The following is an 18122-nucleotide window of genomic DNA, read 5'->3' on the forward strand; positions in this document are numbered from 1 at the left end:
TCAGACAAATAGTTGTTAAATCATTGCAGTTGATGTCAGTATATGTAAAAAAAATACAAAAAAAAATCAATTTGAGATGTATACCTCTATGCAATATAATTGCTGTTTGCCAAACTCAGTGGATAACATCCTTTCTTGCTTTTTCATATACAGGCAGTCCCCAAGTTACAAACAGGATAAGTTCTGTAGGATTTTTCTTAAGTTGAATTTGTTTGTAAGGCAGAACAGGTACATTTTTAAAGTGTAGCTCCAGATATATGTGTGTGTGCATGTGTGCGCGCGCACGCACTTTGGATAGTATAGGAGAGGCTTAACACCCCAGTGGTGTTTGTTTTGCTGTCTGTGCCCCTGTTCAGAAGATTTCACCTCCCTTTCTGTCCCTGTGAGAATTGGATTTTTACAAAATTGTCTTGTTGTGGTAACAAGGATTGGTGAGAAAGCTTCATTGGAGACACCTTTCCCCCATGGTAATAACTCTTCCAGGAGTGAATTCCCCTTCTGAGGGGTAGATTTCTCTCACTTCCTGTTGTCTCACTCCTCTTGATGTCCCCCCAGCAACAGCAAGGGTGCCCCTCTGGGCAGCTAAACCAGGCAATTCCAGCTGGATGGCCCCTCATGAGGGTCTGCCTCCAGGGGCAAACCAAGAATGGGTAACTTGGAAGTCCCTGAATAGACTGAGAAGCGGAATGGGCAAATCAAAAGAGAACCTGGCAAGATGGCACTACCTGGAGGAATCTTCCACCTTGTGTAACTGTGGAGCTGAACAAACAATTCCTCATATGTATGCTTGCCCACAATGCCCTGCCTCATGCACGGAGGAGGAGTTGTTTAAAGCTACGGACAATGCGATTGCTGTTGCCCGCTTTTGGTCCAAAACTATTTAGCTGTTTGTGATTCCTTTATTTTATCACTTTTAAACTTATTTATTATGCAATGCTTTTGACACGAAATAAATAAACTCCCATTTTTAACTAAGAGTCATTTGTAAGTTGGATGTTTTTAACTTGGGTACTGCCTGTATTCTGATATTCAGGTTGAGCATGCCTTAACTGGAATTTTGAAATCCAAAATACTCCAAAATCTGAAATTGTCCACATGGGTGGTTGAGATTTTGACACCTCTGATTTGCCATGTTTCAATTTACACAAACTTGGTTTCATCCACAAATTTATTTAAAATATTGTGTGTAAAATTACCTTTAGGCTATGTGTATGTCACGACCCAGGCTGCAGAGCACCAATAACCATACACAGAGGCCAGAATCTATCTAATATCTTTATTGAAGGAATATATAAAGTTAATAAAAACAAGTGTAGAAAATAGTCCAGAATTAGACCTTTCAGGAAAGGTCAGAATTAGTCCAAAAAAGCAATGTCCAATAAGAAATATTAAGGTCCAAAGTTGTAATCCAATAACCGAAACACTCACTTTGCCAAGCAAAGTGAGGGGAGATGACAAGGTCCTTTAGTCCATGAAACTTGAGCGAGGCTAGGAAATAACTTGATACTTGAAACAAGGCTTGAACGTGGAACAAGGTAACTAAGAACAAGAACAAGGTCCGTGGAATAACTTGATAAAATCCGTGGAACAAGGCAAGGATTGATCCTGGGAAACAAGGCAAAGTCCGTAGATAAACAAAGGCTGGGAAGCAAGGCGAAGGCTGGATAGCAAGGCAAGGCTTGAGCAGGAGCGAGGCTTGAATCGGAGCGCGCTGTCCAGACACAACTCGCTCCGTAGGCTGACGAATTGACTCCGCGAAGTTACTACGCGGGTAAAACACCTAAATAGAGTCTAACTTTCCCGCCGAAGCAGTTCTCTGGGAATCAGAACCGAAAGCTAAACTCTGAGACCAGATGTGAGACTCCCCAAAGAATCTCACGAGAAGCAGTCTTAATTGGCCACATTCTTAGCTGCAATCCTCGCACTCCTGCGCGAAGCTGATTCCAAACTTCTCTGTTGTTTACAAAACTCCCGGCGCAAGAACACGGGAGAAGTAGGCTCTGGGCTTGTTTGACATACTTCTGGGAGACAACTTTCTTGCAGGTGCAAGGTTCCCAGATCTGCCTGGGAAAGATCTGGCTGAGAGGAATCCAGTTCAGACTGGGAAGGTAAAAAACCCAAGTTTTCATCTTCATCAGGAATTACAATGTCCTGAGCAGGACTACAAGGCCCATGGGTCATCACACTATCCCCCTCCTCAAGGCCCCTCCCAAACTGGGGCCCTCTCCCCGAGGCGCGAGGTCGCGGTTTGGTGGGATAGGTCTGATGAAAGCGACGGGTTAGATCAGGAGCATGGACTGTGGAGGCGTCTTCCCAAGAGCGTTCCTCAGGGCCAAAACCCACCCAGTCAATGAGATATTGTAGGCGGCGGCGGTGAAAGCGAGAATCCAAAATGTCCTCAACCTCGAACTCCTCCTCCCCATTCATCAAAACAGGAGGGGGGGCCGGTTGGTCTGTATCAGGTCGCACACCATCCGCCGGAAGGAGCAGGGAACGGTGAAACACTGGGTGAATGCGCATTGAACGCGGAAGTTGGAGTTTGAAAGTCACGGGGTTTAATTGCGCCACCACTGGATAGGGGCCAATGAAACGGGCATCTAACTTCCGGCAAGGGCGGTGGGAGGGCAGAAAGCGAGTGGACAGGAAAACCCGATCTCCTACCTTGATTTCGAGGCCCGGCTGGCGATGTTTGTCAGCGTGGCGTTTATAGTCCTCCTTGGCTTGGTCCAGTTGCTGGAGCAAAAGTTGTTGCACCGCTGTGAGTTCCTGCAGCCAATCCTCTGCTGCGGGAACTTCTGAAGTTTCAATGACAGGGGGGAAGAAACGTGGATGGAAGCCGTAGTTTGCAAAGAACGGCGTTTCTTTTGTAGAAGCTTGAACTCCATTGTTGTAGGCAAACTCAGACAGTGGTAACAGAGAAGCCCAATTGTCCTGTTGGTAGTTTACATAACAGCGAAGATACTGCTCCAAAGTGGCATTGGTGCGCTCCGTTTGCCCATCTGTTTGGGGATGATGAGCTGAAGATAAGCGAGAGTCTATGCCCAATAGTTTTTGTAGTGCCTTCCAAAAACGAGAGGTGAATTGAGATCCACGGTCTGTGACTAAACTCTTGGGCAATCCATGTAGTCTGAAAACATGTTGAAGAAATAGATCCGCAGTTTCTTTGGCCGTGGGGAGGCCTTCGCAGGGAATGAAATGGGCTAACTTGGTGAAAAGGTCCACCACCACTAAGATCGTGGTGAATCCACAGGAAGGTGGTAGGTCAGTGATGAAATCCGCGGAAATTATTTCCCATGGGCGAGATGGGGTAGGAAGGGGGTGTAAAAGCCCTGAGGGCTTCTCCCTTCGTATCTTGGAGCGCTGGCATACTGGGCAGGTGTTGACATATTTTTCCACATCCTTGCGGATCTTGGGCCACCAAAAATCCCTTAGGATCAAATGCATAGTTTTAAATAGTCCGAAGTGTCCTGCTGGTTTGCAGTCATGACACAGACGAAGCGCTTTTTCCCTGCCCGGTCCGGGTGGGATATAAACATGATTTCTATAGCAGAGCAGCCCATCTTTAAGCGAAAAGGGAAAATGCAGACCTTGGCGAAGTTGGTCCTGCGCCCAGGCATCTGCTTGCTGACTAGCCCTGATTTCTTGAGCACAGATGGGTCCTGGAGTAGGGGAAGTTGAACCAATGGGAATGGATTTGGTGTTCCCCACCGTGAGCGTGGCAAAGTTCTCGGGTTGTAGCAGTTGGGATTCAAAGGTCTCCTTGCGTCCTGCAGCGTATTCCGGTTTACGTGACAGGGCGTCTGCTTGCTTGGTTTGGGCTGGGGTCACATAATGGATCTGGAAGTTGAAACGTTCAAAGAATAAAGCCCAACGTTGCTGCCTCTGATTTAGTTTGCGGGCAGTTCTTAGATGTTCTAGATTACGATGATCAGTGTGGACTTCAATGGGAAATTTGGCCCCTTCTAGCCAATGTCTCCAAGTTTCAAAGGCTGCCTTTATGGCCAGTAGTTCTTTTTCCCAAATGGTGTAATTCCTCTCTGGTGTGGTTAGTTGACGAGAATAAAAGGCACAGGGATGGAGGTGATCTCCCACCGGTTGTAAGAGTACAGCCCCAATTGCCACATCAGAGGCGTCCGCTTGCACCACAAAAGGGGTTCCAGGATTTGGGTGCTGTAGAATTGGCTGGGAGGTGAATAGTTTCTTTAGTTGCTGGAACCCTTTCTCTGCTTGATCAGTCCAGCGGAAAGGCTGCTTTCCACGGATGCAGCTAGTGATGGGGTCGGACCAGCGGGCAAAATCTGGAATGAACTTGCGGTAATAGTTCGCGAACCCCAAGAAACGCTGCACCTCTTTCTTGTTAGTTGGCGCCCGCCATTCCAATACTGCTGAAACCTTGGCTGGATCCATGGAAAGCCCTAGAGGCGAGATGCGGTAACCAAGGAAATCTACCTCTTGTAGATCAAAGGCGCATTTTTCCAGCTTGGCATAAAGTCCATGATCCCGCAATCGTTGTAACACCATTTTGACGTGGTTCTCATGTTCTGATTGTGATCTAGAAAACACCAAAAAATCGTCCAGGTAGATTATCAAGAACCTGTCTAGATAGTCCTGAAAAATGTCATTGACAAAATGCTGGAACGTTGCGGGGGCTCCGCATAAACCGAAATTCATAACTCGGGACTCAAATAATCCGAATTTGGTCTGGAAGGCGGTCTTCCACTCGTCCCCTTCCCTGATGCGAACTAAGTTGTAAGCCCCCCGAAGATCCAGCTTGGTGTAAACCTTGGCTCCTCGAAGCCGATCCAGTAGATCCGAGATTAAGGGCAGGGGATAGCTGTTCCGCTTGGTGATATTGTTCAATGCTCTGTAGTCCACCACCAAGCGTAGTTCCCCTGACTTCTTCTTCACAAACATCACTGGGGAGGCGGCTGGGGATTGAGAGGGTCTGATGAATCCCTTGCGAAGGTTTGTCTCTAGGAATTCCCTGAGAGCTTCTTGCTCTGGTTCAGTCAGGGAGTAGAGATGCCCTCGCGGGATCGGGGCCCCCTCCACCAAGTCAATGGCACAGTCATAAGGTCTATGTGGGGGTAATTTTTCGGCTTCTTTCTCATTGAATACATCCCAATACTCGGAGTACTTCTTTGGCAAGGTGATGATGGGCTCGGTGTCTGTGGCATGGCATACCTTGGCTACGAGGCAATGGTTTTGGCAGTACGGTGAAGCAAACTGCAGTTCTCTGTTGGACCAGGAGATGTTAGGGTCGTGGAGAGTCAGCCATGGAATTCCCAAAATCACAGGGAAATGGGGGACCTCGGTAACAAAGAAGGAAATCTCTTCCATATGTTCCCTTATCCACATCCTGGTGGGTTCCGACCACTGACTTACGGGGCCCGTCTTGAGGGGGCGGCCGTCTATGGCTTGCACCACACGGGCATTCTTGAAATCATGATATTGTAATCCCAGAGAGTCGGCATACTCTCTATCGATGAAATTGTTGGTAGCTCCAGAGTCTATCATGGCGTGGATCATGACGGGTCCCCTTTTTGCTGACCATAATGTGACCACGAGAAGGAACAGGACCCCGGTTGGCGGCTCTTGGATGGATTTTTTGACCGGGTTGGCGAGCCTCTCTACACCCGGTCGTTGGCTTCCCCCGCCGGCTGTGTGCCAGTCGGCTCAGACGCCTTCGTCTCCGTGGAGGACGCCGCCGCAAGACGGGCGGCAGGCTTCCCTTTGGCTGGGCACTCTCTGGCGAAGTGGCCCCCGTTCCCGCAGTACCAGCAGAGGTTTAAGCGTTGACGACGGGCCTTCTCGGCGGCATCTAGTCTGGGACGCACATTGCCCAACTGCATCGGCACCTCCTCGCCTCCTCTGGGGTATGGGGTTGGCGGTGGGGGTCTCCACACCGGACGTGGCTGAACGCTGGCGGGAGCGGGGGGTTTTGCCCCGGCTCTACTGCCCTGGCCTCGAACCCACTGTTTCCTGTTAGCAATCATGACTTCAGCCCGTAAACATTGATCAATGAGTGCCTCGAGGGTCTGGGGAGGATCCACCTTGGAGATTTCTTCCAGCATTTCAATGTTGAGACCCTCCCGGAATTGTCCCCTGAGGGCTACATCGTTCCAGCCGGTGTTGTGGGCCAGTACTCGGAACTCGGCTATATACTGAGACATAGGTCTGTCTCCTTGGAAAAGGCGACGGAGTTTGTGACCGGCTGCCTCCAAATTGTCCTCGATTCCCCAAGTCTCCTTGAGGTGGTCCAAGAAGTGTTGCGCTGATCTTAGGTGTGGAGAGGCTTGGTCGTACAGTGCCGTCGCCCAGCTGGCCGCTGGCCCGTCTAGAAGACTGTAAACCCATGCCACTTTGATGTCTTCTTGGGGAAACTCGGCAGCACGGGCCTCTAGATAAGCTTGACATTGGCGACGGAAGACATGAACCTTAGAAGCTTCTCCAGTAAACTTGGTTGGCAACGCCATGGCCGGAAGACGAATTCCGCGTTCCTTCAAACCCCTTATTTCTCCATCCTGTGCATTGAGCTTATCACGGATTCGGTCCACCTCATCCTTGTCGATGGTGTAGGTAATCGGCTGGCCGCTCGGCCCAGGTACGACTCCGGTAGACATTCTGGCCGAGGTTAATTGGTGCTTAGGGTGGCGGAGTCAAACTGTCACGACCCAGGCTGCAGAGCACCAATAACCATACACAGAGGCCAGAATCTATCTAATATCTTTATTGAAGGAATATATAAAGTTAATAAAAACAAGTGTAGAAAATAGTCCAGAATTAGACCTTTCAGGAAAGGTCAGAATTAGTCCAAAAAAGCAATGTCCAATAAGAAATATTAAGGTCCAAAGTTGTAATCCAATAACCGAAACACTCACTTTGCCAAGCAAAGTGAGGGGAGATGACAAGGTCCTTTAGTCCATGAAACTTGAGCGAGGCTAGGAAATAACTTGATACTTGAAACAAGGCTTGAACGTGGAACAAGGTAACTAAGAACAAGAACAAGGTCCGTGGAATAACTTGATAAAATCTGTGGAACAAGGCAAGGATTGATCCTGGGAAACAAGGCAAAGTCCGTAGATAAACAAAGGCTGGGAAGCAAGGCGAAGGCTGGATAGCAAGGCAAGGCTTGAGCAGGAGCGAGGCTTGAATCGGAGCGCGCTGTCCAGACACAACTCGCTCCGTAGGCTGACGAATTGACTCCGCGAAGTTACTACGCGGGTAAAACACCTAAATAGAGTCTAACTTTCCCGCCGAAGCAGTTCTCTGGGAATCAGAACCGAAAGCTAAACTCTGAGACCAGATGTGAGACTCCCCAAAGAATCTCACGAGAAGCAGTCTTAATTGGCCACATTCTTAGCTGCAATCCTCGCACTCCTGCGCGAAGCTGATTCCAAACTTCTCTGTTGTTTACAAAACTCCCGGCGCAAGAACACGGGAGAAGTAGGCTCTGGGCTTGTTTGACATACTTCTGGGAGACAACTTTCTTGCAGGTGCAAGGTTCCCAGATCTGCCTGGGAAAGATCTGGCTGAGAGGAATCCAGTTCAGACTGGGAAGGTAAAAAACCCAAGTTTTCATCTTCATCAGGAATTACAATGTCCTGAGCAGGACTACAAGGCCCATGGGTCATCACAGTGTATAAAGTCTACGTGTAACATACATGAATTTCATGTTTAAACTTCGATTCCATTTCCATGATATTTCAATATGTAGGCATATGCAAGTAGAAGTATTCCAAAATCTTTTTTTAAAAAAATCTGAAAGCTATAACAATTTTGGTTAGAAGCATTTTAGATAAGGGATTATCAAGATGTACATATTCAAATAGCATATCTTTTTACCATTGATTTTAATACGGGGGGAAATTGTAGTTTCCAATGAATCATTCAAATCTAAAGAATTCTGGATTGAAAATAAACCTATATATTCCAAATTACTTTATTAAATCTGAAACTCAACATAAATGCTTTTATTTGCTTCTGATTTCCCATAGCAACCCCTATGGATTAATTCATAGATAGTCCCCATGCTGGAGCCAATGCTTTGTTTACTTTCTGAACATACAGATGCCATCCATTGGCACCAGTCCATAAGATATCCTTCATCAATTATGACACCTAGAATTTGGTGTAGTAATCACAGTATTATGGTATGAAGTAACCATGAAGTGCACTCTTCAGATTTCCCAAACTTGTGATTAACTGGAGGCATGGCACCTTCTATGTAGATGTGGATCTCTTTTATCCGTTGACCTAAATCAAATGGGCATTGATGGTTAAGAGGCTATGAACCCACAGGAAATAATGGATTGGTGCATCTGTGTGTATTAAGTCCTGTTTTAAGTCTGATTTAGCCCGTTATCTTTGCAGCCAGAAGATTTAGATCCTTTCCAAGAGGCATTAGAAGAACGGCGATATCCTGGGGAAGTCACCATTCCAAGTCCTAAACACAAATATCCTCAGTGCAAAGAGAATAAAAAGGATTTAATAACGTAAGCATAATGTGAGGTGAAATTATTTTTTTTTCCTTTTTAACTTTCTCTCTCTTTCTTTCTCTCTGTTCCTCCCTCCTGTTGTCCTTTCTCAATAAACAAGTACATTTCTGCCTTGCAGTATGAGCATGAAGCGTTTGCAGCATATAAATGTTTCAGAGTGTCAGTTTCAGTTTAAGTGATGAAGCTAGTATGGCACCTGCTTGTCCCTAATGATGCTGTATCGCACTGATATGCCATTTCCATTGAATTCTGTTCATTTTGCAGCTTTTTTGATAGGATGCTTAAATCCCCCTTGCAGACATTGCAGCTAAACTGGAAACAATGAAACTTTTAAAAGTTTTTTTTTCTAAAAAAAAAAAAACATACTTACTATTTTGGCTGTTTTTTGTTTTTGTTTGGTGGCAGATGTCCAACACCAGAGTGTGATGGGAGTGGTCATGTGACTGGTAATTACGCCTCACATAGAAGGTGTGACTTCATTTTTTTTCATGGTGGATTCTGTCTTTTCAATTTATTGTTTTCAGCTTACCTCAACAATGCTGTCAAAGTAAAGATGTTGAAGTATGTGTTAACCCTTTGAGTAATACATGTTGATCTTAAAAGCATGCTGACTTGTGTGTTGTATAAACGTCTTTTTCTTTTTAAAAGTATTACTAATTTCTTAAAAATTCTGACAACTTCTTCAAATAGTTAACCCATGGATCACTAATACTGTTTTGTTACACCTAAAAGCTTATGGCGAAAAGACTTCTATAATGTCAGAAGTAACGTGTTGTATCTCAATATATTCAGAGGGTTAACTTGCATTACAAATTGAATATTACAGCACTCACCCGCCACATCGCTTTTCTGCATTGCAATTTTTAATTTTTTTTTAAAAACGTTGTGTTTGTTTGGAAGGTTTACATTTAAAAGCAGGTTAATTTACTTGGCTGTCCTGACCTGTTTTACAGTCTATCTGGCTGCCCCTTGGCTGACAAAAGTATTCGAAGTATGCTGGCCACAAGCTCACAAGAACTCAAGTAAGATATGATAAATGTCACTCTTTTAAAAAATTGCTTGTGTACAGTAATTGTTTTAGTGCTTAGAAACAAAAGTAAAATCTAAAAGAATTTTAAGTAAACCTATTGTGAACCCTTTCTGCAATAAAACACTAGCATGAATTATATATCTTAAAGGCAGTGTATCAGTGCCGTGCTGTTGCAGGTAATTGATTGCTCAGATGCCACAGCAAGGACATAATGGGCAGAGTTTCATATTAACTACATGGATATCATAAATGGGCTGGATTGCTGAAGACTAGGAAAAAGATATGATCTTACTGAATTATTTCCAAGTTGATCCAATTCTTTTTATAGTACAGATATTTCTGTTACTGAACAATAATTATATAATTTCTAAGCATTATTGCATCTCATAAATATCAGCTAATCTTCTGTTTGGTTCCACAGGTTGGGCATATCAATATTATTCTGAAATACCTACTTATTATTTGTATTATATTTTACGTCTTGTTGTGGAAACCTTAGAATTGAAATATTAAAGGAATTTTATATATCTAAGCCATATAATTATTGCCTACAGTATAGGAAATTATACATGTCACCAAGTATGGCTTCTGAAACAGTCAATGAACAAGACAAACAACCATTGCTGTTTCAACATTTCATAGTTATTTCTATTTCATTTAGGGTACTAGTAAATCTTTTTGGAGACTTGCACTCAGATCTAATTTTGTGAGTGTTAATTTTGAATTTTAAAAAGGTTTCTAATGATCATATTTGGTACTATGACATCAGTGTAAATAGTGGGTATACTAATAGCACTACATGTCTCAGTTGTGAAAGGCAAGAGCCAAATTCTAGGAAGCATCAGAACCCAAGAAAAGAAAAGCCTATAGCTCTGAAGGTCTGGCTGAGTTATCCAGTTGCCCTAATGGATTTTGAAGGAAATAAAAGTCTACTTATTCCTTACTACAAAAGTGGCACTTGGAATTATGTCCAAAAGGGTCTCCATCATCAGAAGGAATTATGTTTATGAAATACATTCCCTGTCCTCCAGCAGCCTTCTGCGAGCACCTGGCAAGACAGAAGTGAGGCATTTTCAATTACAGCTTATGTTTGTACAAGTGCAAGTGTTCACAAGTTATTGGATGGAACATTTCACATCTCAGGTCTTTCTGATTTAAATAGTTTGACCTGATTTTTTTTCTGTTATCCAAATTTCATTTGATACCAAACTAGAACGAAAACCTCCTTGCTTTCAGGCCACTCAGATCCGTGGCACCTGATGTGGCTCTCAGTTGCCTTTCCATGGGCTACATTGCATTGAGCTTCCAAACTTTCCACAGCAGCTTGAAGAATAGCTAAGGGTAAAGTCTCAGCCTGTGAAATCATAACCAATGTGGTCCCATTTAAACAGAGAGCATTGTGCAATGGACATCTTTGATCTTAGTATCCTTCCCATTTTCCTCTGCCATTACAATTATTACTGTCAGAACTAAATGACTTTTTAAAAAGTATTTTCTAAGGATATGTGTGCAAAGCAGATATTTTGTAATGCAAAAAATGTGTTTAAGATTTCTTTAATTGGGTAGGATAGTTGTCATATGGGGACAGTGAAAGAAACAAAGCCTTCAACACCCATGTCACAAAGTTTCTTACAGGGCACTTCTCAGTCAGGTGAATCAATGGCATTTATGAAGTCACTTTGGAAAGACTGGCACAATAACTTTATTTTAAACCAAAATACTTGCCTCTCTGAAAGAGAACAATGAAATACAATGATATGACATCAGCTTCAGTTGGATTATCTGTAATAATGAAGTAAATGAATGATGTCAAAGAAAATTGTTGGCGTGGAAACAATGAAAGGGAAGATTCTAATTATTTTTATATGAAAGCTAAAGATTAAAAGGGCATCTTCCATTAAGAGGTGATTACATGGATAAACTCATGGTGGTATTCTATACAGGAGAAAGGGTTGGCAACCCTGTACACAGAGCGACAGTGTCTCTTTTCAAGTTGACCTATGATGTTCTTTTTGTGATAGGCTTTCTGAATGCTAGCACAATTGCTTTCAAGCTTTTTCTGTGTGACCCTCAAATCAAAGAGAAAAGCACAAGACCTAAGTAATGGAAGGAGGGGAAATGCATACTTTACTTGGGCCCAAACAATCATGACGGGATTGCTTCAGTTTATTTAGCATGAAAGCAGAAGTGAAGCTGAATGGTAGCTCTTGTTACAATTCTATTTCTATCTTTCCATCTATTCATCTTTCATTTGAAAAGGCTTTGATATATTTGCTCAAGCCAATCAGAAGCAGTTTTAGAACTGAACACACCAGATTCTGAACATGATACTATTCTACGCCTTTTCCCACTTGTTTGGTTCAGTTAAGGTTTGTAGTCTAAGGACAGGAAAGTTTATAGTTCATCCCATGTAATGTGTTCTCTCAAGAGAACATTACATTATTTCATGTGTTTGGGCAAGAGGAATGATGAGCTGATAGAAAAGATTAATCACCATAATAATCACAGTAATAATCAGAGCATAGAATTATGATGATACCCAAATACTGGGAATTGAGAGATATCAGTGAACACATTTGGCCTTCTAGATATTTCCTAACTTCATCAAACAAAGGGCACTCTGTGTTCAGTGTATTGTTCATCAATCTTGCAATAGCTCAGAAATCATTTTACACAACTAGTCCTTTTGGGGGGGGGGGGGGGTGAGGCTGACAACAGGTCCTTATGGGATATTTATGGGATATTTTTAATTCTTACATTGTTAAAAATGTACATTGTTTACCCAACTGGTGTGACCAAAACTCTGGGAAAATATATTACTTTTCTTTGTTGCTAATAACTGGGTTAAGGATATCAGTTGCCATACCATTAGCAAACCATTGTTTTAAAATGTGATCTAAAAGAATGGCAAAATTGGAAAGATTGTTCCAAGAACTTGTGTGCAAGGACACTCATCTTCATATCAGTAAGATGGACATGAAACCAATTATAGTGCAGGTTGAGTTTCCCTTATCCAAGTTTTTAGATTATGGGTTTGGGGGAGGGTTGAAATACTTGGATTTTATATACATAGCAAATAAAAGATGGGGGAAAGGGGGCTAGTCACATGTTTAGTGCCTGGTGAGTTTTTTTTCTCACAGAGCCATGATAGGGAAAAAGAAGAGGGGAAAGGGGAAGAACTCCACTTACACAAGGCCCTTGTAAAAGGCAGGTAACCCAGGCACTTTACTGGCTGTCAGTATACTTTCTACTCTATTACTGAGGTATTCAGGAAAAGGTGGAGGGAATCCTCCCCTGGCCCCACTTCCTCCACCCTGATTTTGTCTGGTTGGCTACAGACAATGTCCAGTGGGTGACTTCACATCTCCTCTTGCAGCCATTTCCAAACTGCCTGCCCTGCTATGCACTGTCATTGGGCAGGTGGAAGGAAAGCATGAAAGCATCTAAAAAGTCTGCTTTTTATAGTAGCTTACTGTAAGCAAGAGAGCCCTCTGTTGTGCAGCGGGTTAAACCACTGAGTTGCTGAAAGGTTGGCGGTTCGCATCTGGGGAGTAGGGTGAACTCCTGCTGTTAGCCCCAGCTTCTGTCAACCTAGCAGTTCGAAAACATGCAAATGTGAGTAGATCAATAGGTACGGCTTTGGCGGGAAGGTAACAGCATTCCATGCAGTCATGTCGACCACATGATCTTGGAGGTGTCTACAGACAACACTGGTTCTTTAGCTCAGGAATGGAGATGAGCACCAACCCCCAGAGTTGGACACAACTAGACTTAATGTCAAGGAGAAAACTTTACCTTTACTTTTTAATGTAAGCAATAACCCTCCTCCCGCCCCCGCCCCCCCTTGCCTGCCTTCCCTTATCTTCTCTTTCTCCTGTCAGGACTCCTTGAAGGAATATTCAGTGGGTGTTGGGCATGTGACTAGTCCCCCTTTCCCCAAAGGTGGAAGTGGCTGACTGGTGGGGAAAAAAATTTTTTTTTGTTTTTTTTTTTGTTTTTTTTTAGTATTTTGGATTTTTGGGTAAGAGAGACTCAACTTGTACTTTAGGTTAAAAGGTAAAGGTTTTCCCCTGATGTTAAGTCCAGTCGTGACCGACTCTGGGGGCTGGTGCTCATCTCCATTTCTAAGCCGAAGAGCCAGCGTTGTCCGTAGACACCTCCAAGGTCATGTGGCTGGCATGACTGCATGGTGCGCCGTTACCTTCCCGCCAGAGCAGTACCTATTGATCTATTCACATTTGTATGTTTTCGAACTGCTAGGTTGGCAGGAGCTGGGGCTAACAGTTATGCACAAGTTAGACCAATTGTCTGTGTAAATGCTTCATTGTAGGCAACCATAGTGTTCAATATATCTAATACATAGATGCAAAATTAAACTGGTAGTTTTTAGACATGACTAAAAAACTATAGTGGCCAGTATATTGTGTGTTTTACATGTTACAAAACATATATGTTCTAGGATGAAGATATTAGTATGTTGCCTTGATTCCCAGAAGGATAGTCACAATTATGGCCTCGGTAATTTAATGACACATGCACATATATAGGAATTTAATTTGAAGTTTGAGGTATGGTAGGTAGAAACCAAGTTTAGAATGATGTAGGAAATCAGCTTTTAGTCGACTTATCCTTGTAGAATCCTTTTCACATTCTGTATAATAATAGTAAATGGTTTTTCTTAGCCAAAATAGCACTATTCACAGTGCTGCTATCAACAGATCTGGAGAATTTCAAATACAAAAATACAAAGATTATGGAGGCCAGGGGGCCACAAAATCTAATCAGGACTGAGAATTTTCAGAAATCATGGAATATTGATTTACTTCCTGAAAGAGAACGGAAAACTGAGGAGAAATAGAAGGCTATATCCTGAAAATGGGCTGGCTAGAACCCTGAACATGTGTGCTCCACACTGTAACTCTGGCCTGCACAACGTGTAGCCCTGCAAGTGTCTGGGACTCCCAGAAGCCCTAGGTAGCTTGTCCAATGGTCAGGAATTCTGTGAGATGACGTCCAAAACACCCAAAAGACCAAACTTTGGACATCACTGCTGTAACATTTGTGGGGGGTTCCGTAATTCCATTATGCTTGTGAAGGGTGTATTTCTAAAGAGTATTCTCAGTTTCAATGCAAACAGGCAATACCAGCTAACAGCAGAAACAACATATCCGCTTTTCGTATTGACTGTCCTTTGGGTGGTGCAAGAAGGTTTTTCCAGTATTTTTTATTTCTTATTGAGCAGGTCTTAACACAATCCAAGGAAGAAAAGACTGCCATTCAAAACCTATTTGCAGGTAGTGCACTGAGTGGCCTGGCTCAAAGTGTGCTGCAATGTTTCCACCACTGTCATACCTATACCTCCAACCATGTGGACTGTTGCTGCTCAAACTATTGCTACTTCTTCAGCTGAAACTGTTACCAGACTGCTTCCCTCTAGCAGACGTTATTCGCATCATTTGCTTTATGCTACTTGCTTCTTGCATCTTCTTCCCTGTCCTTCCTTCCCTTTGGCTGTTCTTGTACCAGATGATGCTATACAGAGAGATGCCATACCATATGGAGACATTAAAGTTGCTGCTAAAATTCTGTGTCTAGTGCAATTACAGTAAATTGCCATTGGATTTTGAATTGTGGCAGCAAGCAACTATGGCAATGGCATTTCAGCCTCCTTTTGATTTGGGTTGATCTTACACGGCCACTCACCTTGGAAAATTGTCCACTGCTGTAGAAATATTAGTTTCTACTCAGAAGGCAGCCCTGCCCTTTCTTTTTCTAAGTTTGGTCTCACCACCTATGGGCATAGGATTGAAGCATTTTTCAAAATTCTGTTTTGATGATCAACCATGCAATAATGAGATCAGATGCAAAAGGTTGAGGTAAGGGCCACTTTGTTTGACCTACATCCGATTTGTGTTAATTGGATCTGACACCAATCTAACTGAGGCCAGATATTAACCCTAGACCATCTTCTCAGCCTTACCATGGGCAGAACATCTGAGCCCAGGTGGGCAAACCAATAACTAGGTTGCTCCTTGACTAGCCACTTATTGAAAGGTAAACCCAGAATTCTCCCAGCCAAATTCCAGAAATTTAATAATTATTATTTTGTTTCTTGCCCGGCTCTCCTCATGGCTTGAGGTGGGTTACAGAATAATTAAAACACATAAACATTGTAAAAATACTACAAATCCACATATTAAAATGTATTTCTATATCTCTATATTTACATGCAAGCAATGCCCCTAGATCTGCCTCTAGGGTAGACTCCTTCTCTAAGTCCCATGAAGTGTGGAGGCTGTTCCAGAGCTATATCTTTCACCCAAAGGATGCCAAATGTGTACACCAAATTCTTAAATTCTCCCATAACTGTGTGCCAAATGATATCTTATTTATTGACCGATCATCATAGTCTCTAAAAATCAGTATGGAGTACATACACAGAAATGGAAAACTTAAGGAAATCCCTACTTGGCTTCAAAACAACCAGCAAAATTCACACTGTACTGAGGGACAGGAGTGTGGGCTGTGTGAAATGAAGCAGAGACAAATGAACTTAATCTTAAATAGCTCAGATTCTTGCTCTTGTCATATGGTCCATTCCAATGCCCAGCACAGCCACCTTGTCTCCTGCTCTTGGAGGCCACCAAGTAGTATCCCTCCACAGTGTCTGTCCCCAGGTAATAAACAAGGTGGGTTCTGTACATTGGTTCTTAAACTGAATTTGTATGAAAGTCAGAAAAGGTACATTTTGTAAGTGTAACTCCAGCCAAAATTTAGTTTTGGATAGCATAGGCAAAGGTTAACATCCCTGAAATGTTTGTTTTGCTGTCTACACCCTGTTCAGAAGATTTTATTTCACTTTCTATCCCTGTGCCAATTGGATTTTGAAAAAATTGGGTTGTCATGGAAACAAGGATTAGTGATAAAACTTCATTGGAGACACCTTTTTTCCATTATAAATCTTAGAGGGTTGATTTTCCCTTCTTAAGGGAAACCTCACTTCCTGTTGTCGCATCCCTGTTTATAACTATGAGTTGTATGCAAGTCAGATGTTTTTAATTCATGAACTGCCTGTGTATTCAATAAGGATTTTGCTTGTCATGTTCAGGCTTTCATTTTTATTTATTCCGTTTACATTTTTATATCCTTAACAGAAAGTCTCTTATTTTAGTGAAGCTATAATTGGCATGAATATGTATAGCATTGAAATACCATGTTATAATTATTACATATGGAAATGGAATTAATGAAATTGCAATTAATTAAATGAAAATATACTTTAATTGGGACTTCTTAAGGTTTCATGTTCAGATCACTTTCCAAATTTCATGAACAGAGATTTGGTAGCTAAGAGAAAGTGTCACCTTAATATCTCTTAATAATTCTACTCATTAAACATATGAACATGATATCTGAGTTTCCTTCCAAGTAAAATAGATGTACACTTCACTGAAAATGTAACTTAAAATCACAGACACAGCTGGGAATCAAAAAAGGGGGATGTAAATCAAGTCAAGAAAAGCTATTTTCCATATATAAGCAAGGTGATGGTTCTAGAAGAAGGCATAAAAACAGGAGATATATCACTCAAATATTAATTAAATATTAATTTAATGATCCAAGCAAACCACATTGAGTCTCAATTCTGAAAAAATTGGGTTCAAATTTCTACTGCTAATAATAATAATAATAATAATAATAATAATAATGCCACAACAAAACATTGCATGGAAAGTTCCTTGACAAAATTGAAGGAAAGCTGATAAGGAGGAGACCTGGCTATGGCTCACGAATGGGCCACTGAAGAGGGAGACAGAAGGCCTGATCCTTGCAGGCCCCGGAGCATGCCATCAGAACAAATGCAATTAAGGCCAAGATCAAAAAATCTGCTGTTGACCCAAAATGCAGACTGTGCAAAGAAGCTGACAAAACCATTGATCATATCCTCAGCTGCTGTAAGAAAATCGCACAGACAGACTACAAACAGAGGCACAACTATGTGGCCCAAATGATTCATTGGAACTTATGTCTCAAATACCACCTCCCAGCAGTAAAGAACTGGTGGGATCACAAACCTGCAAAAGTATTGGAAAATGAACAAAGATACTGTGGGACTTCCGAATCCAGACTGACAAAGTTCTGGAATACAACACACCAGATATCACAGTTGTGGAAAGGAAAAAGGTTTGGATCATTGATGTTGCCATCCCAGGTGACAGTCGCATTGACGAAAAACAACAGGAAAAACTCAGCCGCTATCAGGACCTCAAAGACTCTTGCAGAAACCAGTACAGGTGGTCCCGGTGGTGATCGGCACATTGGGCGCCGTTCCGAAAGATCTCAGCCAGCATTTGGAAACAATAGACATTGACAAAATCACGATCTGCCAACTGCAAAAGGCCACCCTACTGGGATCTGCACACATCATTCGAAAATACATCACACAGTCCTAGACACTTGGGAAGTGTTCGACTTTTGATTTTGTGATACGAAATCCAGCATGTCTATCTTGTTTGCTGTGTTATAATAAAATAATAATAATAATAATAATAATAATAATAATAATAATAATAATAATAATAATAATAATAATA

General features: G+C 42.4%; 1 protein-coding gene across 25 annotated transcripts in view; it reads left to right on the forward strand.

Moving 5' to 3' along the window:
• The window catches only part of myt1l (myelin transcription factor 1 like), a 410971-nt gene that overhangs the window by 356638 nt on the left and 36211 nt on the right, over window positions 1-18122 (forward strand). For 22 of the 25 annotated variants that reach the window (XM_062982592.1, XM_062982596.1, XM_062982546.1 and 19 more), the window contains 3 exons: window positions 8374-8495; window positions 8904-8966; window positions 9452-9520. In XM_062982592.1, coding sequence (XP_062838662.1) covers window positions 8374-8495; window positions 8904-8966; window positions 9452-9520 — 254 coding nt within the window. The remainder of the gene's footprint in view (window positions 1-8373; window positions 8496-8903; window positions 8967-9451; window positions 9521-18122) is intronic. The other 3 variants (XM_062982527.1, XM_016996998.2, XM_062982556.1) reach the window with 1 other exon arrangement.

Source organism: Anolis carolinensis, chromosome 1, assembly GCF_035594765.1.
Source record: "Anolis carolinensis isolate JA03-04 chromosome 1, rAnoCar3.1.pri, whole genome shotgun sequence".
Taxonomy (NCBI): Eukaryota; Metazoa; Chordata; class Lepidosauria; order Squamata; family Dactyloidae; genus Anolis; species Anolis carolinensis.